We start from the raw sequence: 27,780 nt of genomic DNA, 5'->3' as shown, positions 1-27,780 counted from the left end.
TCTTAATTTTTTTTTTTTTCATTTTGCAAATTCGTGTGCATTTAAATGTCTCCTCTGTCCCTTTGAACAACCCTTCCTGTGGAATCACACCTACAGTGTATGTGCCTATGTTAACACAGTTGCCAAGAGAAAACAGCAGCGTTCTTCCTAATATGGTAAAACAAGGCCAAGCAGCACTGTATATTGGGTGCTTAGTATAAAATTCCATACTTGTGGAATTTCCTAAACAGCTTCTCATGTTCAAACCTCCTCCAGCACTTCACCGACCCTGGCTCATGGCAGGCATACAATTAATTCTGAAAACTTCCTCGGGCATTTAAACTCGACACATATATATATATATATATATATATATATATATATATATATATATATATATATATATATATATATATATATATACATACATAAACTGCTTGCTCTTTTATAACAAGGCTCATGAAAGAGCAAACCAAACATGTTTTCAAAAGCACTTGGAGCTAAAATTTACCATTCTACCTTAGTACACCCTTCCTTTGTGGCACAATCCTTCAAGATTTGGTAATTTGCTTTGTGGTGCAATTATTCAACGTTTATCGACATTCCATGCATGTTATTGGAATATTTTTTAAGTAGTAATGTTGTAATCGTGCAATTGAAATTCTTACACGAAGCACGCATATCATGCAAATTCACGTCCGGCACAAACAACCCCAGGCGTCTCAACTCTCATCAAGCAAAGCACGAATAACTTAACTTTGGGGCAAATGTACAAACATGGCAGACAAATGTTGGTTAAATTGTACTTTCGGGCAAATTTCCATGAAAAATTTTTTTTTAATGAAAATCTCAAACAAGGCATAAAGTCACTCTAGGTAAGAGGTTATAGTCTAGGGCGATTAGTAATTTCGTGTTTTTTGTTTGTTAAAATTGATTTAGCAATGGATTCTGCTTCAGAATATTATAGAGATGTAAAAAAAATAGGGTTCCATTTTTTCTTTTACGTCTAATAGGTAGTAATTCGAAGAAATCCAAGATGGCCGCCATAAAATTTGGAAAATACACTTTTGTGCATATCTTTGTATCTAGATATCATATAAACATGAATAATATGTCCTTTTATATGTTTTCAGACCCAAGGAAGCCATATCTGCCATTGTTTTTACAGAAAAATGCAAGGAAATTAAAATAGTGGGCAATATACCAGCCAAAATGGAGACGGCCGTCGTGAAATCGGATCGTATAATTTCCCAATTACAATCGATTCAATAAACAATCTTCACTGATAACATTTATTTTGAATACACACACACGCACACGCACACACACACACACACACACACACACACGCACACACATACACACACACCTAAACATAAACGATGAATGAACATAAACGATCACATAAACGAATGCCTCATTCATCCTCATCCATATCTATCACACGCGGTTCATTGATGTTTGCTTTGTTGTTACAACTGTAACCCACACACCCACAAACTTCAGTACAAGGAATATTGTTATTGCGACAGCTACATCTTCCCATACACCCTTTCTTGCACCCACAGTTCACGAGATTCATTATTGCTTCTGGGGCTGGAGGATTCAGGCATCGACTTGGGGCATAAACCCCATCATCCGAAAGTAACTGCCAACCATACTCGACAGGTGATGGAAGGGACGGATGGCTTTCTGCTGCCTTTCTCCATATCATTGCGATATAATGTGCTCGCTGAACGTGTAACTTTAGCGAACCAGTGGTAGGTGGAAGACTCTCTCCCTCAGCAGCACGGTTGGAGAATAAGAACCAGCGAAGCTCGTTTACTTTCGTGTGAACTTTAGACTTGTACAGCAGACAGACGAAGCGTTCCAGCTGGGAACACACTTCTGGTGACGGATCAGTTTGTCCCAAAGACTCCAGAGCCTCCCATATCTTGTTGTCACATGTCATGAAGACCTTAAAGCACCAGTCCTTGCTCCTGCCAGCGAACCTTCCAGACATGTCACTTCCCGTGAATGCGTGGAATCCAAGTATTGCAGACGCACGTTTCTCTCCTAGCATGCCATGAATAGGTTGGACTGCAATGCTCCTCCTCAACTTTCCCTTCCCAGTGAGAAACCTCGTAGCAGGTGGTAGATCGTGAAATCTCTGAATCAGTAGGAGGAAGATATCGGTATCTGGCGAATCAATGATAACTTCTGCATCTTTGTCGACTGTGAGAGCATGCAGAATTAAGAGTGTATCGGCCTCTTCTTGGCTGTGCGTGAGTAGACTGTCTGGAACTTCAGTGTTGCCCGTGGTCTTAGTTCCTGATGTCACCATGAACTTCTTCAACTTGTTTGGATGAGCCTTGCTGTAAGATAGACACTTCACAGCCAAGTACTCTGTAAGCTCTGCCTTGGTCTTCACATTGGAAAGGAAATCTTTGAGTGAAATCTTCTGGATCAATGTACTATCCCTGACGTGATAGTATGTTGATTTCCCCTTTGTCCTCTTTAGGCGCATTTTGTCGTTCAGTGAGTTATCGATGTATCGGTCGAATACCAACCTCACGTCATCATAATGCACGGCAATATTTTCGAGGCGTTCAATGAACGATTGAGCAAAGTCACTGCATGTAATCATTTGTTCTGTTTTGGAGATCCCGTTAACAAGAGCCATGCCATCAATGATTATCACTCTATGGCGAGAAGTAGTCTCGTTTTCATTGATCACTCCTGATCTTGTGGTTGTGTCTGGGTTTTGGCTGATCTGAGAGGGTTCCTGCAAATTTTGGCTTGAGATTTCATAGTCAGTTGATGGGTCATTAGTTTCTTCCCCAGCGTGTGCTGCTGCATCATTCAAAGCGGCAATTCCCGCGTCTTGATGCTCATTGATTTCTGTCGAAATAGGTTCTCCTGGTGGATCATGTACATCCTGCTCTTCAGGCTCAGCCAGATGCTCAAGTTGACGAAGGATTTTTGCCTTGTCGTATGCCAACAAGAGGGATCCATCAGATGCAAATAAAGAACGTGGAACGATGCCAAATTCATAGGTGCCAATACATTCTTTCAGGTCGAGCTCTGGTCGGCTCCGTGAGATAACGATGAACCTCTGCAACAATCCTCGCTCTTCTTTGACTTTGATCAGCTTGTCGCCCGATCTCACTTCTGTTGTGGCATTCGAACTCTTGAATGTTCGAAGTTTTCTTTTCGTCATTTTGTCCCACACAGAAAGTTTTCCCTCAGCTAAATGATCTGTGGCAAATTGCTGGAACATCTGTTGTCCGATCTCGTCGCGCTCTAAGATGTCGCTGGACACTTTTTCATTCATGACTTCTTTGGTGAGCAGGTTGTAGACCTCGTCTACTTCCTCTTCCATAAATGGATCGCCATGTTCACGGAACACCCTAGAAAGCTTGGAGGCATGGCTCATCACCCGGGAAAGCTTTCCCCCCGTGATTTCGTGGTGTTGTTTTCTGCTCTGGTTTTCACCAAGACCATATCCCTCCGCAAACTCGTGCAGTGACTTTGACAGCTCAGGTGCAATGAGGAAGAACTTGTCAAGCGCCTTCTCATTTTGAGTTATCCCTACGATTCCTCCAATCACCTTCAGTGTACGGTTTTCTTGCTCAATGCCATGGTCTGGGGCTATTGATGTGAAGCCTGCCAATCCTTTTGTCACACAGAAGTTCCCTTTCATGAATTCCCTCCACAGTTCTGGGTGCTGCTTTTCAGTCTCCTGCATTGTTGAAATGTAGAGAGGGAGCAACCGAGCATAGTTTAGATGATCGTGAGCGAAGAAGTACTTCGTGAGAGACTCGATGCTCTCCATATGCAGCAGCAGATCACGTTGTCTTGTACTTCTAATGAACAGAAGGATAGTCTCAAACTGTTTCATGTAGTTCAGGATGAAGCGCTGTATCTTGTTTGTGCTGACCTCAAATTGTTCCAGTTTTTTGGTCATATCTCTGGACTCCATCATGGCCAATGTTTTTTTGAGAATGTCGCATAGATTCTTCTCTGGCTCCATGCTCCCGCTGATGTCTCTCTGATATGCCTCTCCCAGACGAACAGATGACTCGTTCAGATAGGCCCTTTCTTCAGGTTCCATTGCCAGGAATCTCTGGAAGTACAGGTTGTACAAAGCGATCAGTGTTACCATGTGTGCCTCCAGAGCTCGATACAAGTGCCTCCCATTTAGTATTTGGCTCACTGTGGTTGGCGAGAAAAGTCCAGCCTCGACCCATGCCTGATCAATTCCACTCCCTTCCACGTATTTTCCTAATGCAGCTAAGGCCCAAAACACAACATGTAGCTCACCAGGTCGGAAGAGGAATTGCTTCCTGATGGCCTCGCGTTCCACCCACAGCTTCATCGCCAGGTCGTATAGCTGCAAATCGAGAGTCATGACTGTGATTGCCTCACTCCCCATAACACGAGTTGTGATGTTGTGAGCTCTCATCAGACCCGTGTACAGTGTATCATAGTCTGTAGGAGGCGACCTTATCAACGGAGGAACGAGAGCAACATTGGTCTTCTCACTGGACGAAGATAGCAAGGAATTGAAGGCTCCCCACGTCCCCGGAGCTGTGAGTTTGACGTCAACTTCTCCTTCTTCCTCGAAGTTCAGGCATCCAATCATCCAGGTCATATCGGTTTTCTTGTTCTTGTCTGTCTCGGGTTTTGATGTGAGCAGCTTGCAGTCGCTCTTTCTCTTCTCGGGTGCTGGCTTCTTGCAGGTCAACGTTTTACAGCCAACTGCATCATGTATCGTTTGAGCTTTTGATGACCGGTCAAGTTCAATTGGTGGTATCATGGGTGATTTCTCCGGTGATACAGGCTGGTAGATCGCAATTGCTGTACCATGAAGGGTATTCATCCCGCAAGGAGTTGACTCTAGAAAATCGATGTTGTCCATGGCAAACCAGACGAACGTGTCCTGAACCAACCATGGTGGTAGACAGATGCCTCCGGTGGACTCCATTTGCTTCAGTACGGAGTTGGCAATGCTGGTCTCAATCTCCATGACCTTTTTGTAGGAGATGGCGAGGTCCAGATGTGCAAGTTTCTCTACAAGCGCCTTGGATCGTGTGTTTTTGTGTATGTCGAGAGCTAAGCCCACACTCAATGGAGTTTCAAATCGTTGTTTGAATGATCCATCCTCGCTTCTTGGTTCGTACGATACCTGTCGGTCAGATTTATAAGCACCGTCAAAGTGCTGCGCCAACAATGATGCACTCACACCAATGGAGTCCTCCCTGTTGCTATTTCCTACTTTCCTTGTTCCCATGACTGCATGCTTGCAGAAGATGTTGAGCATCGGGGGTGGCTTGTAATCAGCAAAGGTTCCATTAAATTTCCATGCTGGGGAAGATGCGATGTCTTTCCTCAATATTTTCGCAGCTCGCAAAAGTACTTTAAAATCGTCTTTGATGCTGTCTGCTGTAATTGTGCTTGATATCATGTGGTCTTTGAGCTTTGTGGAAAGAATCTGCTCTGGCTTTGTTTTGTTTGAGGGCCGGCTGAAATGAACATCGGCAATGTTGTATAGGATCAATTGTTTCAGGTATGGCTTATAACTATGGTTGTCTGAGACCGGAAAGTCGTGCTCCTTAAGTAAATTGACATAGGTTACATGAATTTCATTCATATTCAGCACAGCATTTTCAGTAGTATCATTCAATGCAGTTTCAACAATTTCAATGAGTTCAAGGTCTGATAACACCTGACCAAAGTTAACATTGGTTGTTTCTGTTTGTTTTTCCGTCTTAACTATAGCACGTTTGGCCTTAACTACACATGGTAAATGATATTTCATGTCCTCAGCCATTGCTTGCAATGGGTCAGGCGAACTTATGACACTGTTCAGTCTCACTTTCAGATTGTCATTACTTGTTTCTTGGCCAATGTTTCTGATCTGGAGTCCCATGTTCTTTGTTGACACATTGTGTAGTTCACTTCCTCTGTCTTCCTGGCATATGACACATCTGAGCGCGTCAAATGTCTGTTCTCGGGAACACCTTCTGGATGTTGACGTGCTTTCCCCTAGATCACTAGAACTTGGTCGTCCTCTCTTTTTCAGTCGGATTTCTGCGGCACTGCCTGATGTTGTTCCTTTCTCAAACCTAGCCTTTGCTCGATCAATGTGCATCTTATTGGTAACATCTTTGTAACAAGCTTTATGGTAGCGGAGACCTTTTGCGAGCAATTCTTCAGCAGAGGAATATTGCAAACGTCTATTCAATGATGCAAACTTTGTTTCACCATACGTGTACTGTTCCTCAGCACCTGCCATCAGTTTCTCGACAGAGGAGAGTTTTGGTTTCGTTACAAAGGTTGTATAGTCTGTTTGCCCTATGGCCATTTGGCATACAAAACAAAGTCCGAAATCTACTGACTTCTCAATCTTCCTGGGTGGTGAGTCACTCATCTTGAAGGTAGGTGTAATTTTCTAGACACTCTTGAACTGTCGTCGGTCCTGCAAAGATAGATACTACTATTCAGATTCACATTTCGTCAACACAGTCAAAACCAGACCTTAACTAGATGGTGGAAACTTAATTAACCGATTTCATGCCGGCCGACCCCACTTTGGCTGGTATATGTCCACTATTTTATTTTCCTTGCATTTTTCTGTAAAAACAATGGCAGAAATGGCTTCCTTGGGTCTGAAAACATATAAAAGGACATATTATTCATGTTTATATGATATCTAGATACAAAGATATGCACAAAAGTGTATTTTCCAAATTTTATGGCGGCCATCTTGGATTTCTTCGAATTACTACCTATTAGACGTAAAAGAAAAAATGGAACCCTATTTTTTTTACATCTCTATAATATTCTGAAGCAGAATCCATTGCTAAATCAATTTTAACAAACAAAAAACACAAACAATATTGTTATGACATATGGGCCTGCACTATTAAGGGAAGGTTAGAAAAATATAAGGATAAAGCAAAGCAAAATGAAAACAAATAAATAAATAATAACAAAACATCCAAGACACAGGAAGTAGCAGAGGTCAGGTAAAATGTGATGAAATCTCAAAGATGTAGGAAGTATGAATTGACATTCCTCTTGAAGCCGTGTAGATCGTAGGATCATGGGAAGCACGTTACAGGTAGTGAATTCCAGAGCGAGACAGAACGAGGGATAAACTGTCTACTTCGCCTTTCGTTCTGCACTTTGGATCAGCTGTAGTGTGTGGGTGAGCGGAGATGGCAAACCGAGTCTTACATCCAAACACTCGTATGGGAGGAACCAAGGTAGAAAGTCTAACAGAACATTTGTAATGAAAATATCTGTAGAACAAACCAAGATTGGCAATCGACCTACGGTGAGAGCGGTTGAAGAGTTGAACCCATCTCCACACCAACCAGGTTGACAATGCGTTTCTGGAGTCTATCAAGTAAAGATAAGTGGAAAGCGGGTGCTCCGGCCCAAAAGTGGCAACAGTACTCCATGAGGGGATGCATCTTGTACAGGTCCAAAACGGCATCTGCTCGTAAATGTAAAGTAAATACTTCTGCGCTCGATGAAGACAACCAACTCGCTTGGAAGCTCTCTTAGCAATACCAGAAATGTACTTATTCCAACGGAGGTTAGAAGACATGTCCAAACCAAGAAGCTGAAGCTCAGATGATTCTGTTAAGGTTGAAGACCCCCACTGCACAGAAGGGAAAGACCTGTTTCTAGAACGAGATATGGACAACAGTTTTATTTTCATTGAAGGTTACCAGGCAGTCGTGTCCCCAGTTCAACACATTCTCCAAATCATTGTCCAGAGAAACTCCAACCTCATTACGAGTGGCATTGAGTGAATCAGCAGATGTACAGTAGAGTGAGGAATCGTCAGCATGTATGGCTATCTGAGACAGAACATCAAGAAGATCATCGATATAAACAAGGAACAATGTGGGACCAAGGACAGAACCATGTGGAACACCAGAATTGATGGAGCAAGCAGGAGAAGATTGACCCTCAAGTACCATTTTCATCTTACTATTTGTAAGGAAAGCTGAGATGAGTGAATGCATCACTCCAGATACACCATATGACTGAAGCCTGTGTACCAAACCCCTGTGCCAAACTTTATCAAAGGTTTTTGAGATAGTCAAAGCAACTAATCGAGCTTCACCCATGAGCTCCAATGCCCTGTTGAAATGATCCGTAATTGAGGATAGTAGATCACCAGTAAATCGAGAATAACGAAAGCCATACTGGCAGTCAGTGAGTTCCTCCAAGTTCATTGTCCTCCAGATGGCTGAGAAGTTGTTCATTGATGAAGCATTCAAATACAGTCAGACCCCAACATTTGTGGTTGATAAATTGCGACCTCGTATTTGTGGTTTTTCACTGGTGCAAAAATAAATTCCCGCCCACCGACGGACTTACTTGGTTGATTATAGCTATTCACCTATGGTTCGGGATCTCAGGTTAATAGTGTTAACATTTTCTGTTTCAGGAAAAAGTCTGGATCACAGAGACGATCACAAACTCTCAGCACTGGGAGGAGAGAGAAGAAGATTTGAGATGGGATCAAATACATTTAAAATTATACAATTTAAACTCAACATCTATCTTTGTAAGATAATACAGAATACTGTATCATCCTTCAAACTTAAATTCCAAGCAGTTAAAATGGCAACTATTTGTCCAGATCAAGATGCGCTTTGGTGACCACACAAGATGGAAGCACAAACGGTTCGTTTTGGATAAAGTAACTTGACATTCGGAGCAAAATATTGAGCTAACCTTTTGGAATTTTACTTGTTTGCATTAATTAAAACTATAATCATGTGCATTCGAGTTTGTAAAATTTAAACATTTTCCCGAATGAAAAAACATTTCCCCCCAGTCACGCACATCACTTCTAAAAACATCTTCCACAGTCATGCATAAAACAGCTGTACATGCTTGTAAATGCTGTATGCTGTACGGGCCCCCATTACGCCATTCAACATTTGTGGTTTTTCGCGGGCATATTCACGGTTTGCTTCGACATCCGCGGCCCTGTGCTCCACGTATTCGTGGTTTTTGAATGGATTTTCCCTTATGAATCGCGAAACGCTGGGAACCTATCCCCCCTTTTTCCATTTAAAAATGCCCCTACATTTACAGATTCAACATTCACGGCATTTTCCAGGAACGTATCCCCCATGAATGTCGGGGTCCGACTGCACCTTACTTATTGCAGGAAGCAGGCTGATGGGGTGATATTTACTTAGCTCAGAGTGCTCACCGGCACCCTTGAAACCAGGGACTACAGAAGCCATTTTCCAGGATGAAGGAAACACCAAAGCAGACAAGCACATGTTGAATAGCTTGGCAAGAATCGATGAGAGTTCAGGCCAACACATCTTCAATACAATCACAGGGATTCCATTAGGACCCTTCGCTTTTGAGGAATCTAGGGTACCAATAATTCTGGCAATCTTGTTAGGAGTGATGAATGGAACAGGAAAACCAGAGTCTGTATGAGACGGAAAATCAGGAAGAGGATGTCCCTGATAATTGAGGGTAGAATTAGAAACAAAGTGATTTGTAACTTAAAAGTGGTAACTTTTAAGTTACAAGTTACAAAGTGGTAACTTAAAAGAAATGGAGGAGATGCCACCATCCAACCGTCACTCAGATAGAGCCAGCAGGTGAGGTGAGTTAAACTGAACAAAACATTGCACAGAAGAAAAGTTGGAGCAAAAGCCCCTGAAATTGGAAAAGCAAATATTAAAAGGATTTGGGCGTCGCTGCGCACGGATTGGTGGATTTGCACGTACAGGTAGAAATCTGTTATTTTGAGATTGTAGAACCATATTCATAGTGATAAAGATGCATAGAACATTGGAAGGTAGTGGACAGGCCAAACAAGGAAGAAGAAAAAGAAGAAGAAGGCCTGAGTCAAAGTTACCTCATCAAATTTGCAGATCAGTCCAAGACACTCAATGGGGACCCACAAACTCATGCGAACACATTGTCGTAACAATGCCATTCTGATGGCCTCAGGAGTGCATGTCCATGGCAGTACAACTATTTCAACATTTTGCACCTGTTGATAGATCAGCCTCTCAAAGCATTACAAAAGAGTTTGGGATCCTGTACGACCAGGAGGCCATGACCTGCAACATGTTTATTTCCGGTACCCTTCAGAAAGTCAGAAAGACAGAATTCATCAAATCCCACAGGGAGCCCCGGACAAGGAAGATGCAAAATAACTGAGACTAGAAATGACAGGATATAAGAAAAGAAAGGAGACTAAGACGAAGAAGAAGACTGGCTAGTGCCGTTCACCTAGTCCTGAAACAAGGAAAACCATCTTCGCAGGAACACTGTGAAGGTGGGGGTGACTATGCCAGGTGGAAAAACAAATATCACTACCCGCAAAGATGTGACTACTCTTCGTCTGGCTCCTACACATTGACCTGCCTGGCTAGGTAAGACCTACCAGGAGCAAAGCTCCCACCAGTATAGCTCTGTGTTACACGAGCACGCAATCCTCCACACTACGTTCGATGTGGTAGTCACAATCCGGGAGGGAAGTGTGACATTAAAGTGACATTAAAGGGCAAACACAGAGGTGTGACAATTAAAAAGTTTATGCACGTTTAGAGTAAAATTCTACAACATCATGATCATGTTCAATGTACCATACTCATCGATGAGGATCAGTTCTGCCGAATTAGTCTCTTGGAAAGGATTACAAATACTGGGCGGGTCACCATTCCGATGCAGGATACTCGACTGAATGGGACAGGATTTTGTAATTTGTTCAGTTTTTTTTTTTTTTTTTTTTTTTTTTTGTATACAAGATCGAGGCTCGTGAAAGAGCGAACATTAATCACACAGAAAGACAAACAGACACATAAAACAAATAACATCGGGAGCGGTAGACAAGATGGGGAGAGAGGGGGAAGGACACAAACACAACATTTGAGAGCAGGGACCGAGAGACATGGAGACATCGAGAGATCTGTGGGAGGGAGAGGGCTTTGGGGGGAGGCATGTGAAGGGGGGGGGGGGGGGGTGGGAGAGGTATAAAACATATGGACACTGCCAAGACTTCCAGGAAAGAAGTTGGAATTTCAAACAAGGTGGATCTGGGGTGAATTAGTGGGGGTAGAAAAGATCAAGGTTTTGGATGGGGGAAGATAAGAGATGGTGGTGAACAGCTGTTTTAAAGACCTGGAGGGAGGAGTGGGATTGAAGGGAGTGTGGGAGTTTGTTCCAGAGGCGGGAGAAAAGAGGAATGAAGGAGTGAAGGTGAGCAGAGAGTCTTGATTTTGGCAGTTTAACCATAAGAGGGTTGCAGGCAGATCTTGTGCGACCTGTAGGAATATTTGGGGGACAGAGCACAGAGAGAGCTGGGGGAGCAAGGCCAGTGTCGGTAATTACTTGTCTACTCTTCACAAAAGACACCATGGGATCTTTAACCTTCACCAACAAATGCTAGCAGATGGGACACCATTTGAACATCTATCTGATGGACCTGGACACAATGATGAATCGCCCGCCAGTGAAACATCAGGATCACAGTTTATAGCTGGGCCCTGATTCAAACCCAGGCTAGGCAGCCTAGAGTGAATACGCACACCTCTAAGCTAGAATGAGGAACAGGCTTTGCTCATGAGAGCCAGTGTCCATCCATACTTGTAAAGTTTCGTTTTTTGTTTTTTTGGGGGGGTGGGGGGGGTGGGGGGGTTGTATACAACATCATGGATCGTGTAAGAGCTAACATTGATCACAAAAAGACAAACTGACACATAAAACATATGATAAAGGGAGCGGGAGAACAAGATGGAGAGCAGGGACATTGGGAGATCTGTGGGAGGGAGAGGGCTTGGGGGGAGGAGGCATGGGAACGGGGGGGGGGGGGGGAGAATTTCATGAAGATCTCATGAATTCGTAAAAATATTCATGAGGGCCCGTGCATACTTCAAATATATCAACGCAGCCCTAAAAAAAAATTTTACTGCCGAAGTTTTAAGTTTTATTACCGAGGTCCACCTTCAGTTTGTATCCCACTGATAGGCCACATCTGTATCCCAGACCTTAACCGGACCTCAATTCTGCATCCGGACCGTAACTTTTGTGAACATCGATCGATGGATGGATGTTATGTTTGCATTCCTGTGTGTCTGTGAGCAGGGTATTTCAAAAAGTTGGAGATGGATTATAACAAAATTGGTGGATGAGTCTGGTAGATAACAAGAGCAAGCCGATTAGATTGTGCTTATGGTCTGGATTCAGATCCGGCCTATCAGTGGGATACAAAACATGAACTATTGAGCCTCCCGGAGGAAGGCACTCTATCGAGATGCTGTTCTAGTTGTTTTAGTTTTACTGCTAATAGGTTTTCTTTCGCACTTTATCTCACAAAAATGTGTATGGGGCCCATGCAAATAAATAGTACATTTTCGGAGAAATACAAATTGAGAAAAGGAGGAAAAGGGTGCAATACAGGGCAGAAAAAGAGGGTATTTGAAATGTGGGGATGAAATTTGCCAAAATAACAAATTGGGAAGTGAAAGTCATTGTTGGGAAGGGATGCACCATCTTGTAAAACAACAGGAGATAAATGTGGGGATGACACCTTGGAGGAGGTGGGATGGGGTATCTGGGGTCAAACTACCCTTCTTTACATGTATATTAGGGTGGTCCCCTTTTGTTTTTTTTCTTTTTTGAAATGTCATGTTCTCACCATCCAGAACTGTTCCAATACCTAACGGAACACTGCTGGGGAAATAAAAATGAAATTGAATAATATTTATGGGTAGCTCATGGTCATCAGAATTTCGCCATATGGTCTTACACTAACGTCTTACATTACCAGGGTATTCAGGGTATTCAGGGTATTCATAACTGCATTGCAGGGTATTCATAACTCAACTTAAAATTCCTGTAAAAGTATGCGTCAATCAGAAACTGTCTCAGTGTCCATGGTAATGTAAGACGTTAGTGTAAGACCATATGGGGAAACTTTGATGACCATGAGCTACCCATAAATATTATTCAATTTCATTTCTATTTCATCAGCAGTGTTTGTTGAGGTATTGGAACAGTTCTGGACGGTGGGAACATGACATTTCAAAAACAAAAAAAATTGTGGACCACCCTAATGTATATGTTGAAGCGCGGTGCTATGCGCGCTTGCTTGTACAACAAGAAGGAAGCGGACAACGCGGTGAGTTTAAGAGTCTTTATTAAACGAGCTCAACTGTAGCACTGGCGCGCTCCGGGCTGCGTGCCCGGTGTATATCCCGCGGCCACGCCTACCCCTCGGGCGTGGCCGCCGCCCACTTGGTGCGTGGAATGATGCCCTCACGCCAGTGAGCTTTCGTGTCCGCCACACGCGCCCCCCCAGAATTCCCGCGCACCTGGAGGGCCAGTTTGCGGGGCAAACGGATGACCCGGCCGAAGCGCCCTCTGGCGACCGGCGGCGTCCGGGGTGCAGAGATGCCAGCTGGGATGCCTCCGGCTGCGCCCGGGATGGGTGCAGGACCGGGGGGCGGCGTGCCGGCGGGCCTGGGCGGTGCCGGGGGTCCGCCCACAGGGGGGCGGCCCCGACGCGGGGGCCGAGCCACCGGCGGTGGGTGGTCCACGTCGAGGTGGGCCGGTTTGAGGCGATCCACCGAGACGCGGTCGGGAGTACCGCCGATGTCCAAGGTGAAGTGTTTCACCCCGGTCTCCAGCACGCGGAAAGGCCCGTCGTACGGGGGCCGCAGTGGTGTCCGGTGGGCGTCGTGCCAGACGAAGACGTACTCCGCGGTGCGAAGCTCCGGGGCGACGTGCGTAGGCGGGTGCCCGTGGTGTGCCGTCGGCACCGGGGCGAACCTCCGGGCTGTCTCCTGCAGTGCGGAGCGCTCCTGCGCCACGGACCATGGTGCTGTGGGGTCGGGGAGGAACTCGCCCGGCACCCGCAGCGTTTGTCCAAAGACCAACTCCGCCGCGGATGCGTGCAGGTCGTCCTTGGGTGCCGTCCGGAGGCCCAGCAGGACCCAGGGGAGCCTGTCGACCCAGCCGCCGTCGCGGAGGGTGGCCCAGAGCGCGGCCTTCAACGAGCGGTGGAACCGCTCGCACAGGCCGTTGGCCTGGGGGTGGTAGGCCGTGGTTCGGTGCAGCTGGACCCCGAGCCCCCGCACGACCGCCCCCCAGAGCTCCGAGGTGAACTGGGGGCCACGGTCGGACGATATGTCTGAGGGGGCGCCGAACCGGGCTACCCAGGTGGCGATCAACGCCTGTGCGACGTCCGCCGCCATCGTCGCCGCCAAAGGCACAGCCTCCGGCCACTGGGTGGTGCGGTCCACCATTGTCAGGACATGGGTGAAACCCCGCGAGGGGGGCAGAGGTCCCACCAGGTCCACTTCTCCGTGGTCGAACGTTCGTTCCGGCACCGTGAACGGGGCCAATGGGGCTTGGGTGTGCCGGTGCACCTTCGCGCGCTGGCACGTGAGGCACGTCCTGGTCCAGCCACGGACGGCCTTCCGGAGGCCATGCCAGACAAACTTGTCGGCGACCAACCTCTGGGAGGCCTTCGTGCCCGGGTGGGACAGGCCGTGGATGGCGTCAAACACCTGGCGCTGCCAGCCCGCGGGCACGATGGGGCGAGGCCGCCCGAGGGAGACATCACACAAGAGGGCCGCGCCGTCGAACGGCACCTCGGTGACGCGGAGGCCCGTGACGGCGGTCCGCAAGGCCTGGACGCCGGGGTCGGCGGCCTGGTCCGCCGCCATCCGGGCATAGTCGATGCCAAGGTGGACTGCGTGGGCGACGGACCGGGAAAGGCAATCCGCCACCGTGTTGTCCTTCCCCGCGACGTGCCGGATGTCCGTCGTGTACTCGGACACGGCCGAGAGGTGACGCTGCTGCCGGGCCGACCACGGCTCGGCGACCTTGCCCATCGCGAAGACCAGTGGCTTGTGGTCGACGAAGGCCGTGAACGCACGGCCCTCGAGCAGATGGCGGAGGTGCCTGACCGCCAGGTGAAGCCCGAGCAACTCGTGGTCGAAGGTACTATAGCGGCGTTCGGGCGGGCGAAGCTGCCGGCTGAAGAACGCCAGCGGTTGCCAAGCACCATGCACCCATTGCTCGTGCACCGCGCCCACCGCGTAGTCCGAGGCGTCGGTGGTGAGGGCGATCGGTGCATCGGGCACCGGGTGCGCGAGCATGGTGGCGTTAGCCAAGGCGAGCTTCGCGCCTGCGAATGCCGCGTCCATCTGCTCGGTCCAGGTAACGTCACCTTTGCCCGGCTTCCCTCGGAGGGCCTCGTGCAAGGGGCGCAGGAGCTGGGCGATGCGGGGCAGGAACCGATGGTAAAAGTTTACCATGCCCAGGAACTCCTGGAGCCCCTTGATCGTGCGGGGGTGCGGAAACCCCTTCACCGCCTCCATCTTGGCCGGTAGGGGGACGGCCCCATGCCTGGTGACGCGGTGCCCCAAAAAATCGATGTCGGCGACGCCAAACCGGCACTTGGCGGGGTTCACGATGAGGCCATGCTGGCCCAGACGTTCGAAGAGCGTGCGGAGATGGTGAAGGTGCTCTTTACGGGACGCGCTGGCGACGAGGATGTCGTCCAGGTATACGTACACAAAATCCAAGTCGCGCAAGACGCTGTCCATGAGTCGCTGGAACGCCTGAGCCGCATTCTTCAAACCGAAGGGCATCCGAAGAAATTCGAACAGTCCGAACGGCATGATTACCGCCGTCTTCGGGATGTCCTCCGGCTTGACGGGGACCTGTTGGTAGCTGCGTATGAGGTCCACCTTCGAAAAGAAGGACATGCCCGCCAACCGGGCAGAGAAGTCCTGGATGTGGGGGACGGGGTAGCGGTCGGGGGTGGTGGCGTCGTTGAGGCGCCGGTAGTCCCCGCACGGTCGCCATCCCCCACCGGGCTTTGGCACGATGTGAAGCGGCGACGCCCACGCACTCTCGGAGCGCCGCACGATGCCGAGCCGCTCCAGCATAGCGAACGCCGCTTTAGCCACCGCGAGCTTCGTCGGCTCGAGGCGGCGTGCGCGTAGACTGGTGGCCCGGCGGTGGGGATGTGGTGTTCCACCCCGTGCTTGATGGCCCCCGCCGAGAAGGTGGGTCGCGTAAGGGCCAGGAAGCTGGCGAGGAGGCGGGTGAAGTCGTCCGTTGCCGGAAGCGTACAAACTAACCTCGCCGGGACCGAACCGCTCAGCAAGCCGCTTGGCGAGCCGCTCGGTGAGCCGCTCAGTGAGCCGCTCAACGAGCTGCTCAGCACGCAAGCAAGCGAGCTGAACGTTTCAGCCTGGACGAGACGTCTGTTCTTCACATCTACCAACAACTCGTGTGCACAGAGGGAAGTCCGCACCGAGTAGTGCCATGGGGACACTAGTGGTTACGAACGTCCACTCGAAGCGTTGCCTTCCGAACCGCAGGGAGAGGCAGCGCTTCCCGAATGTGCGTATGGGTGTTCTGTTCGCGGCAAGCAATGCAGGGCCCCGGCCCGCGGTGTGCTTGTCGGCGTAGAGGCAGGGATAACGCTCACCTGTGCCCCCGTATCGCATAGGAAACGGCGCCCGGACAAGGTGTCTGTTATAAAAAGAAGGCTGCCAGAATGGCCGACGCTCAGGGCCGCTACCGAGCACCGGCTTTGTAGTTTCCCGACTTGCCGAAGGAGCACAGCGGGCAACAATTCCTCGCCTTGTGGCCAAACCTGGCGTGGAAATGGCACCAGGTTTGCGGCGAAGGCGGAGGCCGCGGTTTTCGCGGTGGTGGTGGGCGTGGCGTGGCGGCGGCCACGCGGCGTGCGTCAGCCTCGGGATCCCCGAGCTGTGGTGCATCAGCATCAGGGTCAGCCTCGGGATGCGCGGCGGCCGTGCCAAAACTCGCCTGCGCGTCCAAAGCCGCGAAGAACCTGTCGGCCTCGGCAGCGAGCGCTCGGGGTTCCGTCGTCACAGAACCGGCCAACGCGAGGCGGACTCGTGCCGGCAGCTGGCGTCGAAATAACGCCCAGAAAAGAGCGTTCGGGGTTTCGTCGCCCATCAATGACAGCGTATGGTCCATGCGGACCGACGGTCGCGTGTCACCGAGCTCGGGGAGGTCCAGGAGGCGGTCGGCCCGTGCGTCCACCGTGAGGCCGGACGTGGCGAGGAGGAGACGCTTGATCGCCTCGTACCTGCCGTCGGCCGGTGGGTTCCTCAGGACCGACAGGACGCGGGCGGCCGTGCCGGGCCCGAGGGAAGCGACCACGTGGCAGTACATGGTCTCGTCCACCGTGATGCCTCGAAGTCGGAACTGGGCTTCTGCCTGCAGGAACCAAACTTCGGCTTGCGTCTCCCAGAACTCGGGAAGTTTCATTTGGACCGCGTTGTTTGCCATTGCAATGGCGTATTCGGGTGGTCAGCGACGGCTGACCATCACGTCGGAGTCACCAATGAAGCGTGGTGCTACGCGCGCTTGCTTGTACAACAAGAAGGAAGCGGACAACGTGGTGAGTTTAAGAGTCTTTATTAAACGAGCTCAACTGTAGCACTGGCGCGCTCCGGGCTGCGCGCCGGGTGTATATCCCGCGGCCACGCCTACCACTCGGGCGTGGCCGCCGCCCACTTGGTGCGTGGAATGATGCCCTCACGCCAGTGAGCTTTCGTGTCCGCCACGATGTACACGAATAAAGGAGTTAATCAATTGCACTTTAGACTTTTTAAGTCAATCATTCGTTTTATTTTTATCATCAAAATTGAACCATGACACATCAACTTCATACATCCATTAATCAACTTATATGCAGTAAATAAATCAGGAGACAAAGGTGAGGGTTACAAGAGTTTATTACCTTCCAATTTCCTCTCCAATCTCATAGTACTCCTCCACTCTTGCCTGCTTGAACTCCGCCATCTCCTTTTCTGATCGACAAGCAGCCAAATCGGAGGTTCATTTGAATTTAATAGAATTTGCTGGCCATCCTGCAATCCTGCATGTCAAGAATAAAAAAGCCTGTTATCAGCAATGTAATGGGACACCATTGTATCACTTACTCAATTATAGAACGAATCTCAAAAATGCACACCGTCTGCTTTGACCTTAAACCAATCTTGATGAGAACGACAGTTTAAAAAAAAAAGTCATTTTATTAATTGGTGTTCTCCTTATTCTCACAATAAAGGTTTGTGGAAGATTTGATGACAAAAGCTCAATTTGTAAATTATGGCCTTGACAGACACACTGAAGCTCAATAATAAATAAATAAACACGGAAGAGATAAAAAGAAAAAGAAAAAAAAGGGGTATCTCATGCTTGATGCGCTGCGGCATGGCTAACTAGAACGCCACTCAGTGGAGAGCAAACCTCCGCCTGGTTGGCCATATCACTCAATGGTGAAGAATCACTTTAAAAATCCACTAGCTGCATCCGGATCCGGATCTTCACCAAAATCGAATCGAATCGTCCTTGTCAGAAATCCAACCGGTCCACCAAGTGTCATCCAAATCCGTCCACAACCTTTTGAGATATCCTGCTATGTATCGTTTTTGGCCCGATCTCCCAATGGTGAAGAATCACTTAAAACTTTATCGTAGCCGGATCCGATCATTTCGTCCTTGTGACATACGCTACATCTCTGCCAAATTTCGTCTGAATCCGTCCACAACATTTTGAGATATCTTGTTCACAAACGGACAGACAGACAAACAAACAGACAATTTCAAAAAGTGGTTGACCTTTAGCCTGTGTTGACCTTATGACCTATGTTGATCTCAAAAAGAGTTGGTGGTTGGTTTCAGTAAGCTTATGTGACAGTCCTTTTCAAATTTCAAGTCAATCGAATGAAAATCTAGGATTTTAGAAATTTCAAAATAGTGGTTGACCTTTGGCCTATGTTGACCTTATGACCGATGTTGATCTCAAAAATAGTTGCTGGTTGAATTCAGTTCGCTGATATGAAAATCCTATTCAAATTTAAAGTCAGTCAGATGAAAGTTGAGGATTTTAGCAATTTGAAAAGAGTGGTTGACCTTTGGCCTATGTTGACTTTGTGACCTATGTGAATCTGGCGCAGCGAGCAGGGATTGTGGGATCAGAATCCTGGATCAAACCGTCCGTCCGCTCGCTGGAGCCGGAAGATCGGAGTCCAGTCCAATTCAGTTCTCAGGAAAGTGGTTTATTTGACAATGAGGCTTGCACGGCCATGGAGAAGCTCTCACAGAGCGGTCTGTACCCGGGACTCTGATGGGAAGGCTCTACAAATTACGATTATGAAGGGATTTATAACAAGTCTACGAGTTATAGTTATAAAAAAATGAATAACTATTCATGCAATGGTTATATGAGTAGGGAGGGAGTGCGAGTAAATCGGGCCGAGTCCCCACCCACAAGCACAGACACACACACACACACACACACACACACACACACACACACACACACACACACACACACACACACACACACACACACACACACACACACACACACACACACACACACACATAGATATATCGTGTTATTCGCAGGCACGACCATTGTTCAAGATGGATGGTTTCACATGATAATTTATTGTGACCACCCCGACCTTGTTTTCATACTTTTTGGAATACCATCCTTACACCCTTTTGCATTTAAAAAAAAAATGTTATTTTTACCCTGCGCATGCGAAGCAAAATCGCAGGGTTAAGCAGTTGGTTCATGTCCATCCGTCCGTATTTGTGTCTACAAATGTCAGTTTATGATCGAAGACCAAGTCATTCAAATTGATTGTTATATGGTGATCAAATCCCTGTTCTCTACTGTTGTTGTGCTTGTATGTTTTCCTCTTTTTCCCCCTCTTGTCTCCCGCTCCCTTTATTACCCTGCGCTTGTGAAGCAAAAAGCGGGGTGAAGCATTCACGTACGTACGTGTCTGCATTTCAGTAAAGTAAAGTGTGCCGTGTCTGCATTTTAAAAATTCATTTTCTCGGCAACCCTTGGTCCGATTGACATGAAATTTCACCTACGAGGGCCTCCTCCTGTATAATATTTTAGTGAATATTATGACGTCATAGGTCACGCGGTACAGGTGCCATCTTGGAAAAACGTTACACCTCTATATCTCCCAAACAGCTCAATGGAAAAAATGGAAACATGGCTCATTGTCAAGTACTCACCATGGGGAATGAGATATGTTGATGATGATGTAATCGGTGCCTTAATTATGACGTCATAATTCGACAAGTACAACGCTTGATCTGATCAGTATGGAAAAAAAAAATTCCTCTGCAACTGTTAGTCCGATTGGCATGAAATTTTCAGAATATGAGCGGCTCCTCTTGTGAAATTTTAAAAATGATAATTATGACGTCATATGTCGTGGTACAGCCGCCATCTTGGAAAAATCGAAAAAAGGTTGCACCTCTAAATCTCCAAAACCACTCCATGTAAAAAAAAAACTGAAACGTGGCTCATTGTCAAGTGCTAAGCTTTGGGAATAAGATATGTTAATGATGATGTCATCGGTGCTTTAATTATGACGTCATAATTCGACAAGTACAACACTTGATTCGATCAGTATGATTTTTTTTTCTCTGCAATTCTTAGTCCGATTGACACGAAGTTTTCACCATAGGAGGGTCTCCTCCTGTAGAATATTTTAATGATTATTACGACGTCATTGGTCACGTGGTACAGGCGCCATCTTGGAAAAACTTTGCACCTCTATATCTCTGAAACCACTCCATGGAAAAAATTGAGACCTGGCTCATTGTCACCGACTCATGGGGAATAAGATATGGTAATAATGATGTCAACGGTGCCTTCGGTATGACGTCATAATTCGACAAAAACAACACTTATCCATCTGATCTTTTTTTTTTTTTAAATCAGCAACTGTTAGTCTGATGGACACGAAATTTCCACCATAGGAGCGCTCCTCCTTTCGAATATTTTAATGATAATCATGACGTCATAGGTCATGTTTTACAGGCGCCATCTTGGAAAAACCGAAAAATGTTGCACCTCTATATCTCCAAAACCGCTCTATGGAAAAAATTTAAACGTGGCTCATTGTGAATAACTCCATATGGGAAATAGGTGTTGTTAACGATGACGTCATTGGTGCCATAATTATGCTGTCATAATTCGACAGGGACAACGCTTAGTCTGATCAGTTTGAAATTAATTGAGCATGATCTATGCAACAATTATTTAGAGAATATAAACTTATGATGTCATCGCTCCCGTGGTCTGGCAGCCATATTGGATTTAAAAAAAGAAACGTTCAAAAACAGAAGAGTTGGCTCACACCAAGTTGACTGTGCAGGGTAAGTATTCTATGAATACCATCTAGTTCATTGTATGTGTTGTGTGTCCGTGCATGTTCTCATGTGTAATGTGTTTGCTCTTACACGAGCCTCGACTCTGTACACAAAAACCAAAAAATGTGAATGCGTTCTATGGTGATCAATAAAGCCTCCATCTCCTAAACTGAAACTCAAGGTCTGTACTACAGTATATAATAGTGGTGTATTAGACCGCTTCAGCAGCCTGAAACGACTGGATTTTTTCAATGATCTTTAAAATATTTTTTGGTTAAAATTGAATGTATAGACCTGAACACTGTGTGGGGTATCGTCTTCTACGAACTCTCTAATGTGTTATCTTTTTCAAACAAAACCCATAAGGAAAGTAGCTTATTACATAGACAAACCTTAACCCATAAAGCACGTCGGGACACAATGTGCACAGGTCCACCGGCCATGATCGTGGTCTTACCAAGTATGGTCATTATATGGGCAGTTATAGACACTATTTGTATGCAAATGAGTTAAAACTGACATCAACCCAAAGAACGAATCATGACCTTTCTTACAATGTATAATACCTGGGGTAACTTATGAAAGCTTGCTTCTAATTGGTGGAGAAAAGCCGATGACAAAGAAGCCTTTCTGGCCTACCAACCAGTAAATCCAGCACATTATGGGTTAATACAATGACCCAAAAGGAAAAAGATGCTTGAAAAAATTTTGGAGATCTTTTTTTCGTGTGCAGCACAAGGCTATGGGGTGGCATCATTAGCTGATGCAATGCTCTCCATAGGTTAGGGCAGAAATTTGGAATTTGGCCAGGTTGCTGACAACAGCTCATTTACTCTTTGCAAGAAACACTGTGGGATCTTTAATGTTCACCAACTAATATCGGCAGATGGGAAGCGCAGTTTAACGTTCATCTGAGGGATGTCACACACATTGATGAATCACCTGCCTGTGAAACACCAGGACGACAGTTTATAGCTGGGACGAGATTCAGCTTCGAGGGGAGTGCGTGTACCTCTTGGCCACCCTGGCAGCTCCTATTTTGGATATTAGAGGATGAGACGGGGACGTTTAATTTTTCCCACAACTGGTTTCAGCCTCAGGATGTTTTTCTATCGCCAAGAGAGCTTTTCTTTTGTTCTATTTAATAGTACAACAATGCTTCCATTGTCTTTTCACGTTCCTATCGATTACATCATGTGCACCTCAATGTATGTGGTATAATGTAAAAGGATGAGCCTTGAATTTGTACCGTGCGGCATGGGACGTGGAAATCAATCCCTTGGGAAACTCTTTTTCTCTGGGAAACATTTCTGTCAATGATTAGGAAGTGCACCAGAGAAGCTATATAAACCCACTTCAGGATGCATCAACACAGACTGCACTCTAGAACTGCTTACACCATCAAACATTGACGTATATCTTTATGCATGTGACTACCTGATGAACAAAAATGATTTATTCCCGGCATTCCCCAGAATATAAAGATAATTGTAAGTGCTTGGCACTACTCAACATAGGTTAGGCTGTAACCATCAATCATAGTCAAGGAGCGACTTTCTATTGCATGCATTATATGGTGGCCTGCAAAAGTTTTCACCCCCATCCAAAGATTTCACATTTTGAGCTTATTCCACGATGCTTTCTAATCAAACTTAATATATAGTCTTCACAACTACTCCAAAGTAATTGAGTTAAAAATGCAGAGATTAACAGAGAAAATTAGATGATTCTCAGTTACATAAGTATTCAAAGCCTTTGCCTAATTGTCCCCCGTCGCACAGCGGAGCGAAAGGGGGACTATGGCTTTCCCCTCCGTCCGTGTGTCCGTCCGTCCGTGCGTGCGTGCGTGTGTGCGTGCGTGTGTGCGGGCGTGCGTGCGTAGGCGAAGGACCGCATTCGAATTTGGTGTGTGCGTGCAACCCACGTCAAAATCCAAGATGGCCACCGCCATGTATGTCTGATGCCATGTATGTCTGAACCTTGTAACCTGCATATCTTGAAAAATAAGCCAAGTACCAACTTCTAATCTGGTGTGTGGGTGTATCTAGGCACAAGCAAGAGCGCAGTTTAAAATTGGGTCGCCACGTCAAAATCCAAGATGGCCGCCGCCATGTATGTCTGATGCCATGTATGTCTGAACCTTGTGAGATGAATATCTTGAAAAATAAGCGAAGTACCAACTTCTAATTTGGTGTGTGGGTGTATCTCGCCATAAGGAAGAACGCTATTGAAAATTGGGTTGCCACGTCAAAATCCAAGATGGCCGCCACCATACATATGTCTGAACCTTGTGAGATGAATATCTTGAAAGATAAGCTAAGTACCTTCTGGTGTGTGGGTGTATCTAGGCATAAGGAAGAACGCTATTGAAAATTGGGTCGCCACGTCAAAATCCAAGATGGCCGCCGCCATGTATGTCTGAACCTTGTGAGATGAATATCTTGAAAAATAAGCGAAGTACCAACTTCTAATTTGGTGTGTGGGTGTATCTCGCCATAAGGAAGAACGCTATTGAAAATTGGGTTGCCACGTCAAAATCCAAGATGGCCGCCACCATATATATGTCTGAACCTTGTGAGATGAATATCTTGAAAGATAAGCGAAGTACCAACTTCTAATTTGGTGTGTGGGTGTATCTCGCCATAAGGAAGACCGCTATTGTAAATTGGGTCGCCACGTCAAAATCCAAGATGGCTGCCACCATATATATGTCTGAACCTTGTGAGCGAAATATCTTGAAAAATAAGCTAAGTACCTTCTGGTGTGTGGGTGTATCTAGGCATAAGGAAGAACGCTATTGAAAATTGGGTCGCTACGTCAAAATCCAAGATGGCTGCCTCCACGTATGTCTGAACCTTGTGAGCGAAATATCATATCATAGCATGTTTTCTGCGTGTTCCACTTTGTCAACTCACATCACTTCCCCGACGGGGGACCTAGGCGTAACGCTTGTTAACTTTAAATCACTCCTGGAATAAATTATTTGTTTGAAAGGTTACTGTAGCGGTTACCGCTGGATGTACATAATCGCCTTGCACCGGCCAGAACACGGCCAGACGCGCCTCTCCCGGGCATGCCCGGACTCACTGTTCCCGGGCACGCCCGAACCTCCCGGGCACGCCCGGTCTCGTCTTTCCCGGGCATGCCCGCTCTCGCCTTTCCAGGGCTCGCCCAGAGCGTCCGGGCATGCCCGCTATCGCCTTTCCAGGGCTCGCCCAGAGCGTCCGGGCATGCCCGCTATCGTCTTTCCAGGGCACGCCCAGAGCGTCCGGGCATGCCCGCTATCGCCTTTCCAGGGCTCGCCCAGAGCGTCCGGGCATGCCCGCTATCGCCTTTCCAGTGCTCGCCCAGAGCGCCCGGGCACGCCCAGCCTCGACTTGCCAGGCCGCAGCCAAACACGCCCGGGCAGGTCCAGACTCGCCTTTCCAAGGCTCGCCCTTGATACCCGGGCATGCCCGGTATAGCTTTTGCCGGGCAAACTTCCCGACATAAATGAGTATATATATTGTTGCCCGAAAAACGGGCTTGTCAGAATACCTGAGCTGTTTTGTTTCAATAAAGCAACTCGGACGAATTCCGTCTTTGGTCGCGTCAATTCTTTCAACTCGCGTTGGAGCGCAGTTCCTTCATTGGTGACCTACCCACATGGATACGGCAGTGACGCTTAAACTGCCTACCTTCTGGGAGACTCACGCGGCTGTTTGGTTCGCCCAGGCGGACTCCCAGTTCGCCCTGCGAGGCATCACCGTGGACGACACCCGCTTCCACCATGTTGTGGCGGCGCTCGGCTCCGCCACCGCGGCCCGCGCCTTGAGCCTCCTCCAGCACCCGCCGGCTGCTGACAAATACAACGCGCTGAAGACGCTCCTCCTCGGCGCTTTCGCCCTCTCACCGGCAGCACGCGCACGGCGCCTGCTTGACCTGCCCGAGCTCGGCGACACGCGCCCGTCCGAGCGCATGGACTATATGCTCTCGTTGCTCGGCGAGCACTCTCCGGCATTCCTGTTCCGGGAGCTGTTCCTCCGTCAGCTGCCTAACCCGGTACGCCTCGCCCTGGCTGGCACGTTGATCACGGATTCCCGCGCCCTCGCCAGGGAAGCCGATAAGATCTCCTCGGCGGGCCAGCACATCGGCGCGGTTACCTGGAGCCCGCCGCCGTCCGAGGCGACGCCCACGACGCCCGAGTGCCCTGCGCGGTTGGAGGCCGAACTGCCGGTGCAACTGGCGGCCGCCACGCCGCACCGCCCGCTTCCGACACGACGGCCGGGGCCTCCACCTGACCGGGCGTGGTGTTATTACCACGCCAGGTTCGGACACAAGGCTCGGACGTGCCGGCCCCCGTGCACTTTCGGCAGGTCGGGAAACGGCCGGGCCGGCGTTCATTCCCAGCCATGAGCGCCGGCCACTCGGGCAACTTGCTGTTTATTCGGGACAAAGCGTCTGGACGGCGTTTCCTGTGCGACACCGGCGCCCAACTGAGCGTCATACCTGCCTCCGAGCAGGACAGGCTGGACGCAGTTTGCGGCCCCTCTTTGGTCGCTGCTAATGGCTCGGCCATACGCACTTTCGGCCCACGCGTCGTCACCCTCTGCTTCGGCAGCCAGCGCTTTCAATGGACTTTTGTTACCGCCAGCGTCCCCGTGGCTTTGCTGGGCGCCGACTTCCTCTGCGCGCACGGGCTGCTGGTCGACGTCAAACGACGTCGCCTTGTCCACGCCGAGACCTTCAGCTCCCTGGCGTGCACAATGAGCAGCTCCGCGCCGACCGAACTGGCGTGCGCCCTCCCGGCAACGAACGAGTTCGCTCGCCTGCTCGTGGAATTCCCGGCCCTCACGCGGCCGACGTTTTCGGCCGTCGCGGTGCGGCACGGGATCGACACCACATACCCACTACGGGCCCGCCGGTCTACGCCAGGGCCCGCCGCCTCGACCCAGCCAAGCTCGCCGTGGCAAAGGCCGAATTCGACGCGTTGGAGCACCTCGGCATCGTGCGGCGCTCCGATAGCGCGTGGGCCTCGCCACTGCACATCGTGCCAAAGCCGGGGGGTGGATGGCGCCCGTGTGGCGACTACCGCCGTCTCAATGACGCTACCACCCCCGACAGGTACCCGATCCCGCATATTCAGGACTTTTCCGCCTGTTTGGCGGGACGGGTCATCTTTTCGAAAATTGACCTGATACGGGGCTACCACCAGGTACCTGTCCGGGCGGCCGACGTCCCGAAGACGGCCGTCATCACGCCGTTCGGCCTGTTCGAATTTTTGCGGATGCCGTTTGGCCTCAAGAACGCGGCCCAGGCGTTCCAGCGCTTGATGGACGGCGTGCTGCGCGACCTGCCGTTTCTTTTCGTCTATCTGGATGACATCCTCGTCGCCAGCACGTCCCGCGCCGAGCACCTCCTCCACCTCCGAACACTGTTCGGTCGCCTCAGCGAGCACGGCTTAATTGTCAACCCGGTCAAATACCACTTCGGCGCGACGACCGTTGACTTTTTGGGCCACCGCATCACCAAGACCGGGGCCGTGCCGCTGCCGACCAAGGTCGAGGCCATCACCACGTTCCCGCGTCCGCGTTCCATCAAGGCCCTCCAAGAGTTCCTCGGCATGGTGAATTTTTATCACCGATTCGTGCCCCGCGCTGCTCAGCACATGCGGCCCCTTTACGAGGCCCTCCGGGGCAAGCCGGCCAAGCATGACATTGTTTGGTCCGCGGCCATGGATGCGGCCTTCGCCAGTGCCAAACGGGCCCTCGCCGACGCAACGCTGCTGGCTCACCCGGTGCTCAACGCGCCCATCGCCCTCACTACGGACGCCTCCAACTACGCGGTGGGCGCCGTCCATGAGCAATGGGTGGACGGGCTTTGGCAGCCACTCGCTTTTTTCAGCCGGCAACTCCGGCCGAACGAGTTAAACTACAGCACGTTCGACCGCGAGCTGCTCGGGCTATTCCTGGCCGTTCGCCATTTCCGACACCTCCTGGAGGGCCGCCCGTTCACGGCTTTCGTCGACCACAAGCCGTTGGTCTACGCAATGGCTAAGGTCACGGAGCCGTGGTCGGCCCGCCAGCAGCGCCACCTCTCCGCCGTGTCGGAGTTCACCACGGACATCCAGCACGTCGCCGGCAAAGACAACGCCGTGGCTGACTGCCTTTCGCGGGCCAGCGCGGACGCGGTCCACCTCGGCGTGGACTTCACGCTCATGGCGGCCGACCAGACCACCGACGCCTCGGTGCAGGCACTCCGCGTGGCGGACACGGGCCTCCGCCTGGCCGACATCCCCTTCGCGGGCACCGTCCTGCTCTGCGACGTCTCCCAGGGCCAGCCTCTCCCCATCGTGCCCGTTTCCTGGCAGCGCCGCATCTTCGCCTCCATCCACGGCCTTTCTCACCCGGGCCGGAAAGCTTCTCAGAAGCTGGTGTCGGCACGTTTCGTCTGGCACGGCCTTCGACGAAACATCCGCGACTGGGCCAACGCCTGCACGGCCTGCCAGCGAGCCAAGGTCCACCGCCACACCCAGGCCCCGCTGGCACCTTTCGCCGCGCCTGAACGGCGTTTCGACCACGTCCACGTGGACCTG

At 49.2% G+C, this 27,780-nt stretch overlaps 1 protein-coding gene across 1 annotated transcript in view; it reads right to left on the bottom strand.

Moving 5' to 3' along the window:
• Positions 1-27,780, bottom strand: part of LOC137421109 (death-associated protein kinase 2-like) — a 150,800-nt gene that overhangs the window by 107,539 nt on the left and 15,481 nt on the right. Inside the window, exon 2 of the mRNA XM_068106835.2 lies at positions 17,756-17,893. Coding sequence (XP_067962936.2) covers positions 17,756-17,817 — 62 coding nt within the window. The 5' untranslated portion in view covers positions 17,818-17,893. The remainder of the gene's footprint in view (positions 1-17,755; positions 17,894-27,780) is intronic.

This window comes from Myxine glutinosa, chromosome 2 (genome assembly GCF_964187855.1).
Source record: "Myxine glutinosa chromosome 2, kmMyxGlut1.1, whole genome shotgun sequence".
Lineage (NCBI taxonomy): Eukaryota > Metazoa > Chordata > Myxini > Myxiniformes > Myxinidae > Myxine > Myxine glutinosa.
The sequence above is the reverse complement of the archived record's forward strand: the minus strand, read 5'-3'. Positions and strand labels throughout refer to the sequence as shown.